General features: G+C 44.1%; 1 protein-coding gene across 1 annotated transcript in view; it reads left to right on the top strand.

Moving 5' to 3' along the window:
• The window catches only part of LOC121537772 (unconventional myosin-VIIa-like), a 59,818-nt gene that overhangs the window by 20,712 nt on the left and 15,432 nt on the right, over positions 1-23,674 (top strand). The window contains exons 19-30 of the mRNA XM_045206831.1: positions 6-90; positions 344-562; positions 914-1,111; positions 1,408-1,527; positions 4,377-4,583; positions 9,655-9,834; positions 13,547-13,645; positions 15,600-15,727; positions 18,374-18,500; positions 18,706-18,825; positions 21,777-21,950; positions 22,163-22,390. Of these exons, the coding sequence (XP_045062766.1) occupies positions 6-90; positions 344-562; positions 914-1,111; positions 1,408-1,527; positions 4,377-4,583; positions 9,655-9,834; positions 13,547-13,645; positions 15,600-15,727; positions 18,374-18,500; positions 18,706-18,825; positions 21,777-21,950; positions 22,163-22,390 (1,885 nt within the window). The remainder of the gene's footprint in view (positions 1-5; positions 91-343; positions 563-913; positions 1,112-1,407; positions 1,528-4,376; positions 4,584-9,654; positions 9,835-13,546; positions 13,646-15,599; positions 15,728-18,373; positions 18,501-18,705; positions 18,826-21,776; positions 21,951-22,162; positions 22,391-23,674) is intronic.

Raw genomic sequence — 23,674 nt, 5'->3', positions numbered from 1 at the left:
TCCAGGACTAACTTCCTGAAGGTGAGGAGGTCAGTGACACTCATTCAGAAGACGTGGCGCGGCTATCGGTGCAGGAAGGACTACAGTGCGGTGAGTTCCTCCATGTCCATGATTACTGACATTTCACAACCGTCCATTTTCTGGATGGTTCACTTGGACGTATCCCTGGGCAGGAATGACATTTAGTCCCTCATTGGACGTTCCTTAAAATAACGTCCCACAGTTACTGAACTTTGGGTTGTAGTTATGTTGCTATAACGTTATAGTTGTGTTATATTGGTGTAGTTATGTTGTTAGAATTTTATATTGGTGTTTGAGAGTCTTGTTGGTGTCTCCTCTCCAGATGAGGATCGGCTTCCTGCGCCTCCAAGCCCTCTATAGGTCAAGAAAACTCTTTGTCACCTACCAATTGGCCAGGACGTGCATCACTCAAATACAGGCCCGTTGCCGTGGTTTCATGGTGAGGCGGTCCTTTTGGCGGCAGCTGCATGCAGTGATCACCATCCAGGCATACGCCCGGGGCATGATCGCACGGAGGGTTACCCAGAGACTCAGGGCAGAGGTAAGATGCTACACTACTCATACGCATATGCATACACACAGAGATAGACACACAGCAAGGCAACAGGGCTAAAGTAAGGCAGGAGGGGAAAAATGAAAATCTTATACTGCATAAACCACAGTATAACTGAGCAGAAACTCAGTGACTGAAAACGCACACATTTATTTAGGTCTTTGTGGCCTACTTCGACTCAAGAAGGCTATTTTATCTATACTCCTTTTGCTTCTGCTTCTTTTTCCATTTATTGAATGTTTTGTAACCTGTGTTTACTTCCTGCTACTGTACTTTGACATCTAAGAACATTTATGAAAATGTGTAAGTAATTAAACAACTCTCTCCCCCCTCTCTCAGCACCGGCGGCGTCAAGAGGCGGAGGGCCAGCGTTTGGTCGAGGAGGAACGTCTGAGGAACCAGATGACGGTGCGGCGGGCACGAGCCGAGGCTGAGAGGAGTCACCGGGAGCGCCTGGCTGAGCTGACCCGTCAGGAGGAGCAGAGGGAGATGGAGGCACGGGAGGAGGCGCGACGAACGAAGGAGATGGTGGAACAGGTTCCTAAAGCACATAATTGTTTACTTAGGGGCAAATCTTAACTTACTACTACCCAATATCTTGTCTTTAGTTTATCTGGTAAACATTCATATCATACTCTGTTGACTTATGTTTTTATTATTCACATGATCAATGTATTACCCATTTTGGGTTTCTCTTCCTCACCTGCATATACAATAGCCTGATCCCAGATCGGTTTATGCTGTCTAAGCTACACATAGAGTACCCTGTGTTATATGTTTGATGTTGTCCTTTGTTTTTACTCTGTGTCTATAACTAAACCTCAACCCAACAGGTGGAGCGGGAGAGGCAGCAGCCGGTGGACCACTCAGACATGGTGGACCAGATGTTTGGCTTCCTGGGGAACACAGGGGCACTGCCTAACCTGGAGGGACAGGGGCCGGCCGGCTTCGAGGTGAGATTGGGGGTAGGACAGTAGATACTGTCTGTCTAGGTACAGTGGTGTATGTGCAAGGGGTATGGGTGTAGATGTAAGGGGAATGGGGGTAGATGTAAGGGGTATGGGTGTAGATGTAAGGGGTATGGGTTTAGATGTAAGGGGTATGGGTTTAGATGTAAGGGGTATGGGTTTAGATGTAAGGGGTATGGGTTTAGATGTAAGGGGTATGGGTGTAGATGTAAGGGGTATGGGTGTAGATGTAAGGGGTATGGGTGTAGATGTAAGGGGTATGGGTTTAGATGTAAGGGGTATGGGTTTAGATGTAAGGGGTATGGGTTTAGATGTAGGATGTGTGTGTCTGTGTGCCTTCATGTACAGTGGGGGAAAAAAGTATTTAGTCAGCCACCAATTGTGCAAGTTCTCCCACTTAAAAAGATGAGAGAGGTCTGTAATTTTCATCATAGGTACACGTCAACTATGACAGACAAATTGAGGAAAAAAAATCCAGAAAATCACATTGTAGGATTTTTAATGAATTTATTTGCAAATTATGGTGGAAAATAAGTATTTGGTCACCTACAAACAAGCAAGACTTCTGGCTCTCACAGACCTGTAACTTCTTTAAGGGGCTCCTCTGTCCTTCACTCGTTACCTGTATTAATGGCACCTGTTTGAACTTGTTATCAGTATAAAAGACACCTGTCCACAACCTCAAACAGTCACACTCCACTATGGCCAAGACCAAAGAGCTGTCAAAGGACACCAGAAACAAAATTGTAGACCTGCACCAGGCTGGGAAGACTGAATCTGCAATAGGTAAGCAGCTTGGTTTGAAGAAATCAACTGTGGGAACAATTATTAGGAAATGGAAGACATACAAGACCACTGATAATCTCCCTCGATCTGGGGCTCCACGCAAGATCTCACCCCGTGGGGTCAAAATGATCACAAGAACGGTGAGCAAAAATCCCAGAACCACACGGGGGGACCTAGTGAATGACCTGCAGAGAGCTGGGACCAAAGTAACAAAGCCTACCATCAGTAACACACTACGCTGCCAGGGACTCAAATCCTGCTTAAGCCAGTACATGTCCAGGCCCATCTGAAGTTTGCTAGAGTGCATTTGGATGATCCAGAAGAGGATTAGGAGAATGTCATATGGTCAGATGAAACCAAAATATAACTTTTTGGTAAAAACTCAACTCGTTGGGTTTGGAGGACAAAGAATGCTGTGTTGCATCCAAAGAACACCATACCTACTGTGAAGCATGGGGGTGGAAACATCATGCTTTGGGGCTGTTTTTCTGCAAAGGGACCAGGACGACTGATCCGTGTAAAGGAAAGAATGAATGGGGCCATGTATTATGAGATTTTGAGTGAAAACCTCCTTCCATCAGCAAGGGCATTGAAGATGAAACGTGGCTGGGTCTTTCAGCATGACAATGATCCCAAACACACCGCCCGGGCAACGAAGGAGTGGCTTCGTAAGAAGCATTTCAAGGTCCTGGAGTGGCCTAGCCAGTCTCCAGATCTCAACCCCATAGAAATTCTTTGGAGGGAGTTGAAAGTCTGTGTTGCCCAGCGACAGCCCCAAAACATCACTGCTCTAGAGGAGATCTGCATGGAGGAATGGGCCAAAATACCAGCAACAGTGTGTGAAAACCTTGTGAAGACTTACAGAAAACGTTTGACCTGTGTCATTGCCAACAAAGGGTATATAACAAAGTATTGAGAAACTTTTGTTATTGACCAAATACTTATTTTCCACCATAATTTGCTAATAAATTCATAAAAATCCTACAATGTGATTTTCTGGATTTTGTTTTTTCATTTTGTCTGTCATAGTTGATGTGTACATATGATGAGAATTACAGGCCTCTCTCATCTTTTTAAGTGGGAGAACTTGCACAATTGGTGGCTGACTAAATACTTGTATGTCTGTGTGTGTGGGTGGGTGCACCTGCCTGTCTGCCTGCCTCCACTCACTGGCGTAGCACACACACCCGCAGCCTCCGCAAGGCCCCATTAGATTTCTCTCAAATCCTAAATTAATCAGGAATGAGCAAGGTCCCCTAATTAATGTCTTCATTACATGTAGTGCAACAAGACCACTCATGGTTTGTAAAGTTTGTTTTTATTGGGGATTTTCAAATTAATCATTTTCTATAGTTTGTATTGAACTTTTATTTCTAGAGTATCTGTTGTCAACTCCATCAGTGGCTTGTGAACTCCGTCACTGATTCATTTTTTGTCAATATTCTGAAAAAATATTTTGTTCTGCAACATATGCTTAAACAATTGAAGTATTTCTAGAAAAAATCTAGAAAAACATGCCAAAATGCTAGAGCACTTAATAGTGCTATAAACAAAAATAAGTTAAGAGATTTGTATTAAATATTTGTTAGAATGAAACAATCAAGGCCTTTAAACATTGTTGGACAATAATTGTAAAAATGAAATGCCTTTTATGGTGTCTGAGAGTTGACAGAAATGAGTTAGTTGCACTTTTTGATTAACTAAATAATCATTAGGAGGGTGATCATTTACATGGTATGATAGCTGATACTTTGGTCTATCAAAATATATATTTCACATTTTGTTCATATATTTGTGGAAAATGTTGAGATTGTCCCATCTTTCAAGTATCCCTGACCTCTAAAACAGCAACATTTTCTCTCCGCCTCATGGCACAATGTGTAAAATAGCATGAGATTAGCTATTGGTTAGCCGTGAAACTGTGCTATGCCACTGGTGTACCTACGCGTGTGTGTGCACATGTGCCTCTCTGCGTGCCTGCATCCCTCCCTCTGTGCAGGCCTCCATGCCTCTGTGTCTCTGTGCCTGTTTACATGGGTGTGTTGTAGGACCTGGAGGTGGCTCTGCGGGCCGAGGGGGAGGAGGACGACTTAGACGAGGCTCTCCCTCTGCCTGACGACGAGGAAGAGGACCTGTCGGAGTACAAGTTCTCCAAGTTCGCCACCACGTACTTCCAGGGCACCACCACACACACGTACGTGCGGCGCACGCTCAAGCAGCCTCTGCTCTTCCATGAGGACGAGGGTGACCAGCTGGTGAGTTGACCTCTGACTTTTGACCTTTGACCCATTGTGTGTATGTTCACCATTGTGGTCCTACAGCTTTGCACATGAGCCCTGAGTCGTGAGTGTCTCACTCAACATTACCTTAACCCCATTCAGGCTACCCCCCCCCCCTTTGTGATACAAAGAGGGATTAAAATAGATTAAATTGTCATTTTTTGTCAACAATCTACACAAAGTACTCTGCAATGTCATTTTTAGATAAATACAAATGTATAACTAAAATATAGTCGTTGCATAAGTATTCAGCCCATTTGTTGAGGCAAGGAGTAAAATGTAATTTAACAAATCAAATAATAAGTTACATGGACTCACTCTGTGTGAAATAATAGCTGTTGACATGATTTTTTAAATGACTAAACCTTCCTCTGTCCCTCATACATACAACAACTCAGTCAAGTATTGAATTTCAAACACAGATTTAACGTGGTATGTTCTTCAATGCTGGAAGGAGGGCCCCGAGTGAAAAAGTTTGGGAACCCCTGTATTAAACCACCCAGACACATCAAAGAGACAGTCGTCATTCTGAACTGAGCTACAGGACAGGAATGAAAATGCTCGGATGTTACCATGAGGCCATTGGTCATTTTAAAACGGCTACAGAGTTCAGTGGCTGTGATGGGAGAAAACTGAGGATGGATCAACAACATTGTAGTTGTAGTGGCGATTCCCTATGAAAAACCACTGGCACAGGAGAGAGCTGTCCATAGGTCCTTAACACGTCCACAAAAATTAGCTTTCCAAACGTTACTCTTTTTGGATGAAGTTCCCATTTATTGCGCATATAAAATATAAATAGCTCCAAAACACATATTCCTATAGAAAAGGTGCAGAGAGATGCATTCTATAAGCTGTATCTGTGATATGGTAAGAACTGTATGTGCTCTCCTCTCACATGTGCTAACCCGTCCTGGTCACCTGTGCAACCTATATACACACACGTCACCAGTGACCCATGACCCCAACATAGTGCCCTCTAGTGTACAAAACAAGTAAAAATAACCCTTGACAGACAACATATACACAACACATAAACAGGCCAAAATGGCTCCTACAGTAGTGTCTCCACAATAATTACCTAAATGACAGAGTGAAAACAAAAATACAAAATAAGTCTAAAGTAAGGCTGCAAAAAAAACACAGCAAAGGAATACACTTTTGGCCTAAATGCAATGCCTTATGTTTGGGGCAAATCCAACAGAACACATCACTAAGTAACTGCCTCCTTATTTTCAAGCTTGGTGGTGGCTGCATCATGGTATGGCTATGCTTGACATCGGCAAATACTGGGGAGTTTTTACGGATAAAAAGAAAAGGGATGGAGCTAAGCACAGGCAAAATCGTAGAGGAAAACCTGCTTCAAATCAAATTGTATTTGTCACATACACGTGTTTAGCAGATGTTATTGCGGGTGTAGCGAAATGCTTGTACTTCTAGCTGACAGTAGAGTAATATCTAACAAGTAATATCTAACAATTTCACAACATATACCCAATACACACAAATCTAAGTAAGGAATGCAATTAAGAATATATACATATATGGACAAGCAATGACAGAGCGGCATGGACTAAGATACAGTAGAATATTATAGAATACAGTATATACATATGAGATGAGTAATGCAAGATATGTAAACATTATTAAAGTGATTATTCAGTCTGCTTTACACCAGAGAGTGGGAGAGAAATTCACCTTTCAGCAGGACAATAACCTACAACACAAGGCCAAACCTACACTGGAGTTGCTTACCAAGAACATGTTGAATGTTCCCATGTGGCCAATTTACAGTTTTGACTTAAATCTGCTAGAAAATCTATGGCAAGACTTGAAAATTGGTGTCTAACCATGATCAGCAACATATTGACAGAGCTTGAAGAATTTTGAAAAGAATAATGGGCAAATATTGCACCATCCAGGTGTGCAAAGCTCTTATAGACTTACCCAAGAAGACTCACAGATGTTATCGATGCCTAAGGTGTTACTAACATGTATTGACTCAGGGAGCTGAATACTTATGCAACGACTATATTTTAGTTATTTAATTTGTATTAATCTTATATATATATATATACACAGTACCAGTCAAACGTTTGGACACACCTACTCATTCCAGGGTTTTTCTTTACTTTTACTAATTTCTAAATTGTAGAATAATAGTGAAGACATCAAAACTACGAAATAACACATGGAATCATGTAGAATGTCCATATGTGTTATTTCATAGTTTTGATGTCTTCACTAATATTCTACAATGTAGAAAATAGTAAGAATAAAGACAACCCTTGAATGAGTAGGTGTGTCCAAACTTTTGACTGGTACTGTATATATACACTACCGTTCAAAAGTTTGGGGTCACTTAGAAATGTCCTTGTTTTCGAAAGAAAATCATTTTTTTTGTCCATTAAAATAACATCAAATTGATCAGAAATACAGTGTAGACATTGTTCATGTTGTAAATGGCTATTGTAGCTGGAAACGGCTGATTATTAATGGAATATCTACGTAGGCGTACAGAGGCCCATTATCAGCAACCATCAGTCCAATGGCACGTTGTGTTTGCTAATCCAAGTTGATCATTTTAAAAGGCTAATTGATCATTAGAAAATACTTTTGCAATTATGTTAGCACAGCTGAAAACTGTTGTGCTGCTTAAAGAAGCAATAAAACTGGCCTTCTTGAGACTAGTTGAGTATCTGGAGCATCAGCAATTGTGGGTTCGATTACAGGCTCAAAATGGCCAGAAACAAATAACTTTCTTCTGAAACTCGTCTGTCTATTCTTGTTCTGAGAAATGAAGGCTATTCCATGCAAGAAATTGCCAAAGAACTGAAGATCTCGTACAACGCTGTGTACTACTCCCTTCACAGAACAGCACAAACTGTCTCTAACCAGAATAGAAAGAGGAGTGGGAGGCCCCGGTGCACAACTGAGCAAAAGGACAAATACATTAGTGTCTAGTTTGAGAAACTGACGCCTCACAGGTCCTCATCAATCTACACACAATACCCCAAAATGACAAAGCAAAAACAGGTTTTTAGACATTTCTGCAAATGTATTAAAAATAAAAAAACTGAAATATCACATTTTCATAAGTATTCAGACCCTTTACTCAGTACTTTGTTGAAGCACCTTTGGCAGCGATTACAGCCTTGAGTCTTCTTGGGTATGACGCTACAAGCATGGCACACCTGTATTTGGGGAGTTTCTCCAATTCTTCTCTGCAAATCCTCTCAAGCGCTGTCAGGTTGGATGGGGAGCATCACTGCACAGCTATTTTCAGGTCCCTCCAGAGATGTTCGATTGGGTTCAAGTCCGGGCTCTGGCTGGGCCACTCAAGGACATTCAGAGACTTGTCCCGAAGCCATTCCTGCGTTGTCTTGGCTGTGTGCTTAAGGTGAACCTTCGCTCCAGTCTGAGGTCCTGAGCGCTCTGGAGCAGGTTTTCATCAAGGATCTCTCTGTACTAGTCCCGTGTAGCTCAGTTGGTAGAGCATGGCGTTTGCAACGCCAGGGTTGTGGGTTCGATTCCCACGGGGGGCCAGTATAAGAAAAAAGAAATGTATGCACTCACTAAACTGTAAGTCGCTCTGGATAAGAGTGTCTGCTAAATTACTAAAATGTCAAATGTACTTTGCTCCGTTCATCTTTCCCTCGATCCTGACTAATCTCCCAGTCCCTGCCGCTGAAAAACATCCCCACAGCATGATGCTGCCACCACCATGCTTCACCGTAGGGATGGTGCCAGCTTTCCTCCAGATGTGACTCTTGGCATTCAGGCCAAAGAGTTCAATCTTGGTTTCATCAGACCAGAGAATCTTGTTTCTCATGGTCTGAGAGTCCTTTAGTTGCCTTTTGGCAAACTCCAAGCGGGCTGTCATGTGCCTTTTTCTGAGGAGTGGCTTCAGTCTGGCCACTCTACCATAAAGGCCTGATTGGTGGAGTGCTGCAGACTGGTTGTCCTTCTGGAAGGTTCTCCCATCTCCACAGAGGAACTCTGGAGCTATGTCAGAGTAACCATCGGGTTCATGTCTCCTGAGTGGCGCAGTGGTCTAAGGCACTGCATCGCAGTGCTAACTGTGCCACTAGATCCTGGTTCGAATCCAGGCTCTGTCGCAGCCGGCCGTGACCGGGAGACTCATGGGCGGCGCACAATTGGCCCAGCGTCGTCCAGGGTAGGGGAGGGAATGGCCGGCAGGGATGTAGCTCAGTTGATAGAGCATGGCGTTTGCAACGCCAGGGTTGTGGGTTCGATTCCCACGGGGGGCCAGTAAAAAAGAAAAAAAAAAAAGATTTATTCACTAACTGTAAGTCGCTCTGGATAAGAGCGTCTGCTAAATGACTAAAATGTAAATGTAAATGTTGGTCACCTCCCTGACCAAGGCCCTTCTCCCCCGATTGCTCAGTTTGGCCAGCTCTAGGAAGAGTCTTGGTGGGTCCAAACTTCTTCCATTTAAGAATGATGGAGGCCACTGTGCTCTTGGGGACCTTCAATGCTGCAGAAATGTTTTGGTACCCTTCCCCAGATCTGTGCCTTGACACAATCCTGTCTCGGAGCTCTACGGACAATTCCTTCGACCTCATGGCTTGGTTTTTGCTCTGACATGCACTGTCAACTGTGATTCCTTATATAGATAGGTGTGTGCCTTTCCAAATCATGTCCAATCTATTGAATTTACCACAGGTGGACTCCAATCAAGTTGTAGAAACATCTCAGGGATGATCAATGGAAACAGGATGCACCTGAGATCAATTTCGAGTCTCATAGCAAAGGGTCTGAATACTTATGTAAATAAGGTATTTCTGTTTTTTATTTTATTATAAATTAGCTAAAATTTCTAAAAACCAGTTTTCGCTTTGTTATTATGGGGTATTGTGTGTAGATTGATGAGGAAAAAATAAATTTACTACATTTTAGAATAAGGCTGTAACGTAACAAAATGTGGAAAAAGGGAAGTGGTCTGAATACTTTCCGAATGCACTGTAATTTCGCAATTTGGGCGAACAATCCCTTTAAAACCACTCCCAATCCCCCCATCCCCCAGGCAGCGCTGGCGGTGTGGATCACAGTGCTGAGGTTCATGGGGGACCTGCCCGAACCCAAGTACCACATCGCCATCAGTGATGGCTCGGAGAAGATCCCCGTCATGACCAAGATCTACGAGACGCTGAGCAAGAGGACCTACAAGAGAGAGCTACAGACCGTGGAAGGAGAGGTGAGGGAGGTGGGTGAAGAGGGGGTGGGTGGAGAAGGGGGGAGAGATGAGGACCTACAAGAGAGAGCTGAAGGAGCTCCAGACTCTGGGGGGAGAGGTGAGGGGGCACTCCAAAGTGAAGCCTCCCCTAGGTACAGATTCAGGATCAGCTTCCCCTCCCCCAAACATAGTTGAGAGAGGGGATAGAATATTGGTGGGGAGAGTGTGGGCGGGGGTTAAGGGAGGATAAATGAGTGAGAAAAGGAGAGAGAGAGTGGGGTGGGTAGAGAAGAGATGAAAGGGAGGACATGAGAAAATGTGGTGTTGAGGAGTTGGGGGAGGAGTGTGAAAGGGTGCTTGTGATTTTCTTTCCGTCACTGAGCTAATTTTAGGTCTGCTGAGCGCAAACTTCCAGCGCATTTACTGTGAACACTGAGGTTGTATATGCTTTAAGATACAGTTTGAGCAGTTGTCAAGTAGGCTACTGTGGCTATTTGATCATAATGTAGGCCTACCAGAGTGGCCTACCATCAAAAACAATGGAGAAAATGCATCCCATAACATTTTAACATGGAAATAGCTGTTCTATCATTCAGCCTACAGTATTAGCCAATGTGTGGTGTTCAGTATAGGCCTACATTCCATGATACTTTTGAAAAGAAACATGCAGGGCTTGACATTAACCTTTTATCCACTTGTCCTTCAGACAAGGAGATGACTGAAAATGTTTTTGTGTTGTTTGATGCAAGAAACCACTTTACAAAATAAAATGCATTATTATTCCCATATTATTATTACAGAGAATCAGACAAATTATGCTACCCTCTGCCTATTGGCTACTTAGCTTATTCAAGCCTGTCTCAAAATACAACACTGCCCCTTTAAGACAAAAAAAAAGCTCTTTACCTTGTCTACAAATTTACATGTTTTGTGTTCTTGTAGGAAGCAATCACTCCCCTATTACTGACTACAAATGATCTATAACTGGGCTAATAACTCACTAACTAGCAAAGTATTTGAACAAAATGTGTATATAGGCCTACTGCAGCTCTGATTTGTTTATGCCGCACCGGTCTGTGTAGAGTACGGGCTGAGTAGTGCGTGTCAATGCAATAGAATCCTACTCTGATGTGTTCTGCCTATAACAAATCTCTTTTCTAGTTTGTTTTGTTTCTGTATGTTGCATTGAAAGTATTGCGTTGATTCGATCACAATTGCCACAGCAAAGGGAAAAGTTGATAGTGTTAACAGGGAAAACTCTAGAACAGTGGTCACCAACCTTTTCTGAGTCAAGATCACCTTGAGTCAAAATGCAAGCCTAGATCTACCACTCAGATTTTTTTTTTTACATGCCTAGGCAACATTAACCAATTAAAAACAGTACTGTAGCAATGACGTTTGTGCAGTAAACTATAGGCCCAATACATTATCACCGCATATTGGCTTTGCTTGAATTGCCCCGCCAATGCATTGTTGTTCAGGCCATTAAAAAATACATATATTTCAAAATTTGAGGTAGGCTATATGATCACACCGGTAATAGATTAGTTGTTGTATTACTTGTGAAGCATAGCTGAGTGAGCATACATTTAAGTAATTTGCTTTTTATTTGTATTTTACTGGGCTGATGGTGTCTGCTTCTGATGGTCAGTCTCAGCGGAGAGAGAGAGCAGCAGACTGAGGGTCCGCCTCTTATCATCCCTCCGCTCTCCCTTTCCTCCACTGACACTGACCAAAAAGGGACAGTCTTCCAGCTGATGGGGCAACTCGAGTCGGACCGCATTATTTCTGCCTCATGCACAAATTCATGTTGTTACTCCTATGAACAGAGTGAAATATTCCTCTATATTAAAAAAGACCCAAGCCGCTAATAATAACAACAATGCAAGCCTATAGATACACTTTCCTACTCATTCATTAGTGCTGCAGTGCTTGTTGTAGCGCTGTGTGGAAATAGGAAGAACACTCATTTTATGGCTTATAAAAGTGTTGAATACAAAGTGTTGACAGTGCTGAGTAAGTGACAGTGCTGAGTAAGAACTTCAACATGAACTCCCTCATAAAAACAGCAGCTCTTTGCTGTATTCGTTGACAGTCTCTATTTATTGTTTTAAACGTTTTGAAATCTCACAGTATCAACTTTTCTGTAGCTTTTTTTTATGCCTGCGTCCTTACTGCAGACACGGTAATTTGAGCAATCTGATTGGCCAGCAGCATATAGTGCACTTGATTTGCTCTCTGGGCCTGCCGGGAAGGCAGAGTTTGTACCTTCAGACACATGAAAGGGTTCAAACCGTTCGCCTACCCGGCGTGCAGGGCAGCTGAATCGGGTGCATCTACTGTCAACAGCCAGAGATGAATAAAAAAAATAGGAACACAAGGCTTTATCGTTGTTTTTTTAGGACTAGGAATGCCTTGGAGATCGACCGGTTGGTGACCACTGCTCTAGAAAGTTGAGTGAAGTTCAATCTGGTGCTTCTCTCTGTGGGCTGATATTTCTGCCCGGCAGTCCCGGGAGCTGTGCAGCAGTCTCAGGGCAGCTTAGAGGGAACATTGCTTGTGAGGTATTCAATGTAAAATGGGACCGGAAGGGATGTGGTTTGGAGGGAGAACATAATAGGAAGGGTTTAAAGCCTAAGTTATACCTAACACAAATACACAACATAAGAATGCAATTAGCCAAGTAAAATAGTGTAGTTGAGTTGCTAATTGCGTTCTTGTTTTGTGTACTTGCCCAAGGTATAAATAAGGCTTAAGGCAGTGTTTTTCAACCCTGGTCCTAGGGATCCAAAGGGGTGTACATTTTTGTTTTGCCCTAGCACTCAGACATCTAATTCAACTAATCAACTTATCAAGCCTTTGATTACTGGAATCATTATTGGAATGTGTTAGTGCTAGGGCAAAAATAAAACTGTGCACCCCTTTGGATCCCCAGGACCAGGATTGAGAAACCCTGGCCTAAGGGAGCAGTTAAAGGTCAACTGCCCTTGAAAACCAACTTCTCCTTTTGAAAACAGACTATGTGGGATCCAGACACTGGCTCTTGCTATCTTGCCATAACAGATTTGGCAGAGAAATATCAGCTAAATATGATAGCCAGCTGCAGCTATCAACAAGCTATGCTAGCTAGCTGCTGTCAGTTTGGCTAAACACAAGGTCAGGCTTTAGCCTACACATAGAACTGAATTAGCTGACCATCTTGAGATGGCGTGTCAGTCAGGAGGGGAGAAGCCCTCAACTTCAAAACTTTGTTCTCTCCATAGCAAAACTAGCTTAGATTACCTCGCTGTACTCACTACTGCACTTCTTTGTTGTAATTGTAATGGCAAATACACACCCAAGAATCACCCACATTAAACCACACCCCCAAGACAACTCTTGTTTGCCTTCAGTCATGGCCGCTAGCATTTCTTAATGAGCATTGATGAAAAACGAGGCAAAATCAGGAAGTGCAGTCGCACTTTAAGGAGATGAGAAGGTGGGTGTTGGTAGAATGGGTAGATTTTTTGTGTATGCTATCCAGGACACACACACACACACACACACACACACACAGACACAGACACAGACACAGACACAGACACACAGACACACAGACACACAGACACACAGACACACAGACACACAGACACACAGACAGACAGACAGACAGACAGACAGACAGACAGACAGACAGACAGACAGACAGACAGACAGACAGACAACATAAAGCTCAACTACCCTCTCTCCCTCCCTCTTACAGAACAGCTCAATTGAAGGTGGTGGTGGGCAAAAGAAGAACAGTGTGAGACACAAGCTGGTCTCTCTCACCCTGAAGAGGAAGTCCAAGATCACTGAGGAGGTTTGTGTCTCATTATAGCTTTCATAATAATAATAGTATAAAAATAATAATGATAATACAGTTGAAGTCGGAAGTTTACATACACTTAGGTTGGAGTCATTAAAACTCGTTTATCAACCACTCCACAAAATTCTTGTTAACCAACTATAGTTTTGGCAAGTTGGTTAGGACATCTACTTTGTGAATGACACAAGTAATTTTTCCAACAATTATTTACAGACAGATTATTTCACTTATAATTCACTGTATCACAATTCCAGTGGGTCAGAAGTTTACATACACTAAGTTGACTGTGCCTTTAAACAGCTTGGAATATTACAGAAAATGATGTCATGGCTTTAGAAGCTTCTGATAGGCTAATTGACATCATTTGAGTCAATTGGAGGTGTACCTGTGGATGTATCTCAAGACCTACCTTCAAACTCAGTGCCTCTTTGCTTGACATCATGGGAAAATCAAAAGAAATCAGCCAAGACCTCAGAAAAAACATTGTACACCTCCACAAGTCTGGTTCATCCTTGGGAGCAATTTCCAAACGCCTGAAGGTACCACGTTCTTCTGTACAAACAATAGTACGCAAGTATGAACACCATGGGACCACGCAGCCGTCATACCGCTCAGGATGGAGACTCGTTCTGTCTCCTAGAGATGAACGTACTTTGGTGCGAAAAGTGCAAATCAATCCCAGAACAACAGCAAAGGACCTTGTGAAGATGCTGGAGGAAAAAGGTACAAAAGTATCTATATTCACAGTAAAACGAGTCCTATATCGACATAACCTGAAAGGCCACTCGGCAAGGAAGAAGCCACTGCTCCAAAACCGCCATAAAAAAGCCAGACTACGGTTTGCAACTGCACATGGGGACAAAGATCATACTTTTTGGAGAAATGTCCTCTGGGCTGATGCAACAAAAATAGAACTGTTTGGCCATAATGACCATTGTTATGTTTGGAAGAAAAGGGGGGATGCTTTCAAGCCGAAGAACACCATCCCAACCGTGAAGTACGGAGGTGGCAGCATCATGCTGTGGGGGTGCTTTGCTGCAGGAGGGACTGGTGCACTTCACAAAATAGATGGCATCATGTGGAAGGAAAATGATGTGGATATATTGAAGCAACATCTCAAGACATCAGTCAGGAAGTTAAAGCTTGGTCGCAAATGGGTCTTCCAAATGGACAATGACCCCAAGCATACTTCCAAAGTTGTGGCAAAATGGCTTAAGGACAACAAAGTCAAGGTATTGGAGTGGCCATCACAAAGCCCTGACCTCAATCCTATAGAACATTTGTGGGCAGAACTGAAAAGGCGTGTGCGAGCAAGGAGGCCTACAAACCTGACTCAGTTACACCAGCTCTGTCAGTAGGAATGGGCCAAAATTCACCCAACTTATTGTGGGAAGCTTGTGGAAGGCTACTCAAAACATTTGACCCAAGTTAAACAATTTAAAGGCAATGCCACCAAATACTAATTGAGTGTATGTAAACTTCTGACCCACTGGGAATGTGATGAAAGAAATAAAAGCTGAAATAAATCATTCTCTCTACTATTTTTCTGACATTTCACATTCTTAAAATAAAGTGGTGATCCTACTTGGATTAAATGTCAGGAATTGTGAAAAACTGAGTTTAAATGTATTTGGCTAAGGTGTATGTAAACTTCCGACTTCAACTGTATATGCCAGTTAGCAGCACCATGCTCTTACCAACTGAGCCACACAATCCCCAAAATAGTGGGTTGGACCAACATTCTTGTTACTGCTTATGGATATGCCCATGTTAATATTTGACAGATTATATGGGTACTCTGATTGGTTATGGGAGTGTTCAGCATCTGTGGGAACCCCCCGTTGCCAACTCAGCATTTACCAATACCAATATCCAACTGACTGAATGGAAGTAATCACTAATGACATGTCTGTTCCCTGTTGGCCCCGCCTCCTCTTCTCCCCTATAGGTGACCCGGCATTTGACGGACGGCGATTACAGCCTACGGGGAAACAGCATGCTGGAGGACCGGCCCACCTCCAACCTGGAGAAGCTGCACTTCATCATCGGCAACGGCATCCTAAGGCCCGCCCTCAGGTGACCTACGACCCTTTGACTTATTCTACCAATTACTCTGAAATATTTTTCTTGACTTTCTTAATCTGTTCTCTCCATGCCTCCCCTCCTTCATTGATGATCTAAGCTTCCACCATATTGCTTGGATGTTGGCCCACCACCTTAAGCGCAACCTCAACAAAACGGAGCTGCTCTTCCTCCTGGGGAAGGCCTGTCCGCTCCGAGACCTCTCCATCACAGTTGACAACTCCACAGTGCCTCTTGCCGTGACCCTGGACAACACCATGTCATTCTCTGCAAACATCAAAGCAGATACCCGTAGCACTGACGTCTGTAGCCATGAAGTGCTTTGAATAGCTGGTCATGGCTCACATCAACACCGTTATCCCAGAAACCCTAGACCCACTCCAATTTGCATACCGCCCCAACATATCCACAGATGATGCAATCTCTATTGCACTCCACACTGCCCTTTCCCACCTGGACAAGAGGAACACCTACGTGAGAATGCTATTAATTGACTACAGCTCAGCATTCAACACCATAGTGCCCTCAAAGCTCATCACTAAGCTAAGGATCCTGGGACTAAACACCTCCCTCTGCAACTGGATCCTGGACTTCCTGACAGGCTACCCCCAGGTGGTAAGGGTAGGTATCAACACATCTGCCACACTGATCCTCAACACGGGGGCCCCTCAGGGGTGCGTGCTTAGTCCCCTCCTGTACTCCCTGTTCACCCATGACTGCATGGCCAGGCACGACTCCAACACCATCATTAAGTTTGCCGACGACACAACAGTGGTAGGCCTGATCACTGACAACGATGAGACAGCCTATAGGGAGGAGGTCAGAGACCTGGCCGTGAGGTGCCAGGACAACAACCTCTCCCTCAACGTGACCAAGACAAAGGAGATGATTGTGGACTACTTGAAAAAAAAGAGGACTGAGCACGCCCCCATTCTCATCAACAGGGCTGTAGTGGAACAGGTTGAGAGCTTCAAGTTCCTTGGTGTCCACATCACCAACGAACTATCATGGTCCAAACACACCAAGACAGTCGTGAAGAGGGCACGACAAAGCCTATTCCCCCTCAGGAGACTGAAAAGATTTGGCATGGGTCCTCAGATCCTCCAAAAATTATACAGCTGCACCATCAAGAGCATCCTGACTGGTTGCATCACCGCCTGGTATGGCAACTGTTCGGCCTCCGACCGCAAGGCACTACAGAGGGTAGTGCGTACGGCCCAGTACATCACTGGGGCCAAGCTTCCTGCCATCCAGGACCTCTATACCAGGCGGTGTCAGAGGAAGGCCCTCAAAATTGTCAAAGACTACAGCCACCCTAGTCATAGACTGTTCTCTCTGCTACCGCACGGCAAGCGGTACCGGAGTGCCAAGTCTAGGTCCAAAAGACTTCTCAACAGCTTCTACCCCCAAGCCATAAGACTCCTGAACAGCTAATCATGGCTACCCGGACTATTTGCACTGCCCCCCCACCCCATCTTTTTACGCTGCTGCTACTCTGTTAATTATTTATGCATAGTGACTTTAACTCTACCCACATGTACATATTACTTCAACTACCTCAACTAGCCGGTGCCCCCGCACATTGACTCTGCACCAGTACCCCCCTGTATATATAGCCTCCCTACTGTTATTATATTTTACTTCTGCTCTTTTTTTCTCAACACTTTTTTGTTGTTTTATTTTACTTATTACTTATAAAAAATTAATTTCATCTGTTGGTTAAGGGCTGTAAGTAAGCATTTCACTGTAATGTCTGCACCTGTTGTATTCGGCGCATGTGGCCAATAAAATGTGATTAGATTTTTTACTCGCTCCTGCAGGTTCATGCTCTACAACATCCGTAGAGTACGACCTTTCCTCACACAGGAAGCGGCGCAGGTCCTAATCCATGCACTTGTCATCTCCTGTCTAGACTACTACAACTCTCTGTTGGCTCCCCGCTTGTGCCATCAAACCGCTGCAATTTATCCAGAACGCTGCAGCCCACCTGTTGTTCAACCTTCCAAAGTTCTCCCGTGTCACCCGGCTCCTCCGCACACTCCACTGGCTTTGAGTCGAAGCTCGCATCATCTTCAAGACCCTGGTGCTTGCCTACGGAGCAACAAGGGAACTGCCCCTCCCTACCTTCAGGCTATGCTCAAACCCTACACCCCAGCCCGAGCACTCCGTTCTGCCACATCAGGTCTCTTGGCCCTCCCACCCCTACAGGAAGGCAGCTACCCCAATAGTCAGGACAGCGTCAGGACAGCGGAGTCCCTGCCCATCTTCCGAAAATGTCTGAAACCCTACCTCTTTGAAGAGTACAGTATCTTAAATAACTCCCACTGAGTTTTTTGCTAGTATCTCAGACTACTACATTTGTCATATGTTATTGTCTCACCTAGCTACAGTATTTTAAGATGAATGCACTAATTGTAAGTCGCTCTGGATAAGAGCATCTGCTAAATTACGTAAATGTAATTGTTTTCACCTGTCACAAAAAATAATTTGAACATGTATTCTAAGTGGTATGCTAGTTTGAATATGGGGACATCTAACCATCATACATTTTTTTCCTGGTTCTGACTTGAGATTGGCTTGTTTTCGCTGCTCGTGATCTGACGGTGGCTGTGATTGGCTGGCTGTTGTGTCCATTACCAGGGATGAGATCTACTGTCAGATCTGCAAGCAGCTGACCCAGAACCCATATAAGAGTAGCCATGCACGTGGCTGGATCCTGCTCTCCCTCTGCGCTGGCTGCTTCGCTCCCTCTGAGAAGTTTGTCAAAGTAAGACCCTCGTATTTTTGATAACACACACACAGCATATACACACATGAGTGCATACATGTATGCGAACACACACACAGACACCCCTCATTTGTCTGGGCCTAGTCCTGTTGAATTCGAAGTGGATCCACTGAATGTGCCCCAGAATGTCTCATTGGTGTTAACACCCCCCCACACACACACACACTTCCTCTCTCTCCTTCAGTATTTGCGTACGTTCATGATCAGTGGTCCGCCGGGCTACGCTCCATACTGCGAGGAGAGGTTGAGGAGGACCTTTGTGAACTGCACCAGGACCCAGCCACCATCTTGGCTCGAGCTGCAGGTATGCACAGATCTAGTATCAGTGAACCATGGTGGCAGTTCTAAACCGTATTATTAGGTGGAAAATGCTAAACTGAAATCAGTGTCTAGGGGCAACTTCTTCCCACTTGCGTGTCTGCCATTATTCCTCTACCATCATACTCTGCTTTCTACTGCTATGATGATGAGTAAATTTGTCTGAGACCTAAAGACTTGCATTAGCAGCCCATGATAATGGCTTAGGGTGGAGGGCACAAGTTTTTTTGGGTTTGGACTGATTTGTTCATCAAAATGTATTTGCAGGCCAGAAAAAATGCAGTTATTACAAGATACAGTTGCTGCCAAATACATTGGCACCCTTGCACTTAAATGATTAGCTATTTCTTCAAAAATGTGTTAAAATTTAAATTCAACTCTTGGTCACCACACCTTGTTATTGGATTTTCTACATTGCAGAAGCAATAAAAAATGTGTAGCTTAAGTTGACCATTTTAATTTAGAAAATAAAGACAAATGGCATGGACAAAATTATTGGCACCCCGGAGGTAGGACTTGGTTGCACAGCCTTTGGCCAAGATAACTGCTGACAAACGGCGACTTTTCAGCAGCAAACTGCTCTAATTCTTCAATTTTTGAGGGGTGCCCTCCACCAACTGCTGTTTTCAGATATCTCCATTGGTTTTGGATGTGATTCAGATCTGGACTCTTCGCTGGTCACTCCAGAACAGTCCGGCATTGCTTCTTGAACCATTCCTGGGTGCTTTTTGATGTGCTGCTGGAAGACCCACAACCTTCAATGGAGACCCAGTTTTTGGACGCTGGGTTGAATGTTGGACACCTGATAATCTGCTGATTTCGTGATGCCTTGCACGTGTTCAAGGCCTCCAGTACCAGAGGCAGCAAAGCAATCCCACAGCATTATCAAACGTCCCTCATCTTTGATTGTCGGGAGGGTGTTATTTTCATTGGGTTTGCTGCTGAAGAGTGGGCCAAATTGCCAGTAGTAAGGTGCAGCAAGCTTATTGATGGCTACAAGAAGCATTTCTTGGCAGTTATCTTGGCCAAAGGCTGTGCATCCAAGTACTATGTCCAGGGTGCCAATCAATTTGTCCATGCCATTTGTCTTTATTTTCTACATTTAAAATTGTAAAGTTAAGTAAAAAAAAAAAAAAAAACATTGGTTCTGCAATGTTGAAAATCAAATATCAATTTAAACCTAATTTAGAAGAAATAGAGAATTATTTAAGAAAAGTGCAAAGGCGCCCATATTTCTTGCCGCAACTGTATATACAGTGAGGGAAAAAAGTATTTGATCCCCTGCTGATTTTGTACGTTTGCCCACTGACAAAGAAATGATCAGTCTATAATTTTAATGGTAGGTTTATTTTAACAGTGAGAGACAGAATAACAACAAAATAATCCAGAAAAACGCTTGTCAAAAATGTTATAAATTGATTTGCATTTTAATGAGGGAAATAAGTATTTGACCCCCTCTCAATCAGAAAGATTTCTGGCTCCCAGGTGTCTTTTATACAGGTAACGAGCTGAGATTAGGAGCACACTCTTAAAGGGAGTGCTCCTAATCTCAGTTTGTTACCTGTATAAAAGACAACTGTCCACAGAAGCAATCAATCAATCAGATTCCAAACTCTCCACCATGGCCAAGACCAAAGAGCTCTCCAAGGATATCAGGGACAAGATTGCAGACCTACACAAGGCTGGAATGGGCTACAAGACCATCGCCAAGCAGCTTGGTGAGAAGGTGACAACAGTTGGTGCGATTATTCGCAAATGGAAGAAACACAAAATAACTGTCAATCTCCCTCGGCCTGGGGCTCCATGCAAGATCTCACGTCGTGGAGTTGCAATGATCATGAGAACGGTGAGGAATCAGCCCAGAACTATACGGGAGGATCTTGTCAATGATCTCAAGGCAGCTGGGACCATAGTCACCAAGAAAACAATTAGTAACACACTACACCGTGAAGGACTGAAATCCTGCAGCGCCCGCAAGGTCCCCCTGCTCAAGAAAGCACATATACATGCCCGTCTGAACATCTGAATGATTCAGAGGAGAACCCTGTGAAAGTGTTGTGGTCAGATGAGACCAAAATGGAGCTCTTTGGCATCAACTCAACTCGCCGTGTTTGGAGGAGGAGGAATGTTGCCTATGACCCCAAGAACACCATCCCCACCGTCAAACATGGAGGTGGAAACATTATGCTTTGGGGGTGTTTTTCTGCTAAGTGGACAGGACAACTTCACCGCATCAAAGGGACGATGGACGGGGCCATGTACCGTCAAATCTTGGGTGAGAACCTCCTTCCCTCAGCCAGGGCATTGAAAATGGGTCGTGGATGGGTATTCCAGCATGACAATGACCCAAAACACACGGCCAAGGCAACAAAGGAGTGGCTCAAGAAGAAGCTCATTAAGGTCCTGGAGTGGCCTAGCCAGTCTCCAGACCTTAATCCCATAGAAAATCTGTGGAGGGAGCTGAAGGTTCGAGTTGCCAAACGTCAGCCTCAAAACCTTAATGACTTGGAGAAGATCTGCAAAGAGGAGTGGGACAAAATCCCTCCTGAGATGTTTGCAAACCTGGTGGCCAACTACAAGAAAAGTCTGACCTCTGTGATTGCCAACAAGGGTTTTGCCACCAAGTACTAAGTCATGTTTTGCAGAGGGGTCAAATACTTATTTTCCCTCATTAAAATGCAAATCAATTTATAACATTTTTGACATGCGTTTTTCTGGATTTTTTTGTTGTTATTCTGTCTCTCACTGTTCAAATAAACCTACCATTAAAATTATAGACTGATAATTTCTTTGTCAGTGGGCAAACGTACCAAATCAGCAGGGGATCAAATACTTTTTTCCCTCACTGTAGGTAATTATTACATACTTACTATCTGGTTTTAGACATTCAAGTGTAGCCTTTTTTTAAAATAAAACATTATCCCCTCCCCCTCTCAGGCCACTAAGTCGAAGAAGCCCATCATGTTGCCGGTGACCTTCATGGATGGCACCACTAAGACCCTGCTGACCGACTCAGCCACCACAGCCAGCGAGCTGTGTAATTCCCTGGCGGACAAGATCAGCCTCCAAGACCGCTTCGGTTTCTCCCTCTATATCGCCCTGTTTGACAAGGTACTGGACTGGACCTCACTCGCTTCATCTGAGCGAGAGAAATGTGTAGATGTGTACACACACGCATGTATGCAAGCAGGGACACACTCACTCACTCTCACTTACTCACTAAGTCACTCACACATACAGTCTCACAAACTTGTTTGAGAAGCTATCGAACCCACAACTATTAACAATGTTGAATGTCCATTCTTCCCCCTCTCTCCCCCCAGGTATCCTCATTGGGCAGCGGCAGCGACCATGTGATGGACGCCGTGTCGCAGTGCGAGCAGTATGCCAAGGAGCAGGGCGCCCAGGAGAGGAATGCTCCCTGGCGCCTTTTCTTCAGGAAGGAGATCTTCACACCCTGGCACAATCCTGGCGATGACAGCGTGGCCACCAACCTCATCTACCAGCAGACCGTCCGGGGAGTGAAGTTTGGCGAGTACCGCTGCGAGAGGGTGAGTGGAGGCAGAGGGATGAAGGCCTGTATGAGGAGGGAGGTGAGAGAGCACATTTGGGGAATTTCCACTCTCCCTCTCTCTCTTCTAGGTTGATGAATGATGTGAGATGGCGTTTTTATGTGATATTTATTTAATACTGATGTACATTGAACAAAAGTATAAACGCAACATGTAAAGGGTTGGTCCCATGTTTTATGAGCTGAAATAAAAGATCCTAGAAATGTTCCACAGGCACAAAAAGCTTATTTCCCTTAATTTTGTGCACACATTTGTTTGTGAGCATTTCTCCTTTGCCAAGATAATCCATCCACCTGACAGGTGTGGCATATCAAAAAGCTGATTAAACAGCATGATCATTACACAGGTGCACCTTGAGGTGTGGTCCTCTGTAGCTCAATTGGTAGAGCATGGCGCTTGTAACGCCAGGGTAGTGGGTTCGATCCCCGGGACCACCCACACGTAAAAATGTATGCGCACATGACTGTAAGTCGCTTTGGATAAAAGCGTCTGCTAAATGGCATATTATTATTATTATTATTATTATTATTATTATTATTGTGCTGGGGACAATAAAAGGCCACTCTAAAATGTTCAGTTTTGTAACACAACACAATGCCACAGATGTCTCAAGTTTTGAGGGAGTGTGCAATTGGCATGCTGACTGCAGGATAATTGAATATTCATTTCTCTACCATAAGCCACCTCCAACGTTTTAGAGAATTTGGCAGTACGTCCAACCGGCCTCACCACCACAGACCACATGTAACCACGCCAGCCCAGGACCTCCACATCTGGCTTCTTCACCTGCGGGATCATCTGAGACCAGCCATCTGGACGGCTGATGAAACTGTGGGCTTGCACAACCAAAGAATGTCTGCACAGACTGTCAGAAACCGTCTCAGGGAAGCTCATCTGCATGCTCGTCGTCCTCACCAGGGTCTTGACCTGACGGCAGTTCGGCGTCGTAACTGATTTCAGTGGGCAAATGCTCACCTTCGATGGCTACTGGTACGCTGGAGAAGTGTGCTCTTCACGGATTAATTCCAGTTTCAACTGTACTGGGCAGATGGCAGATCGCGTGCATGGTGTCGTGTAGGCGAGCGGTTTGCTGATGTCAACATTGTGAACAGAGTGCCCCATGGTTGCAGTGGGGTTATGGTATGGGCAGGCATAAAGCTACGGACAACAAACACAATTGCATTTTATTGATGGCAATTTGAATGCAAAAGATCCTGAGGCCCATTGTCGTGCCATTCATCCGCCGCCATCACCTCATATTTC

Source organism: Coregonus clupeaformis, chromosome 24, assembly GCF_020615455.1.
Source record: "Coregonus clupeaformis isolate EN_2021a chromosome 24, ASM2061545v1, whole genome shotgun sequence".
Lineage (NCBI taxonomy): Eukaryota > Metazoa > Chordata > Actinopteri > Salmoniformes > Salmonidae > Coregonus > Coregonus clupeaformis.
The sequence above is the reverse complement of the archived record's forward strand: the minus strand, read 5'-3'. Positions and strand labels throughout refer to the sequence as shown.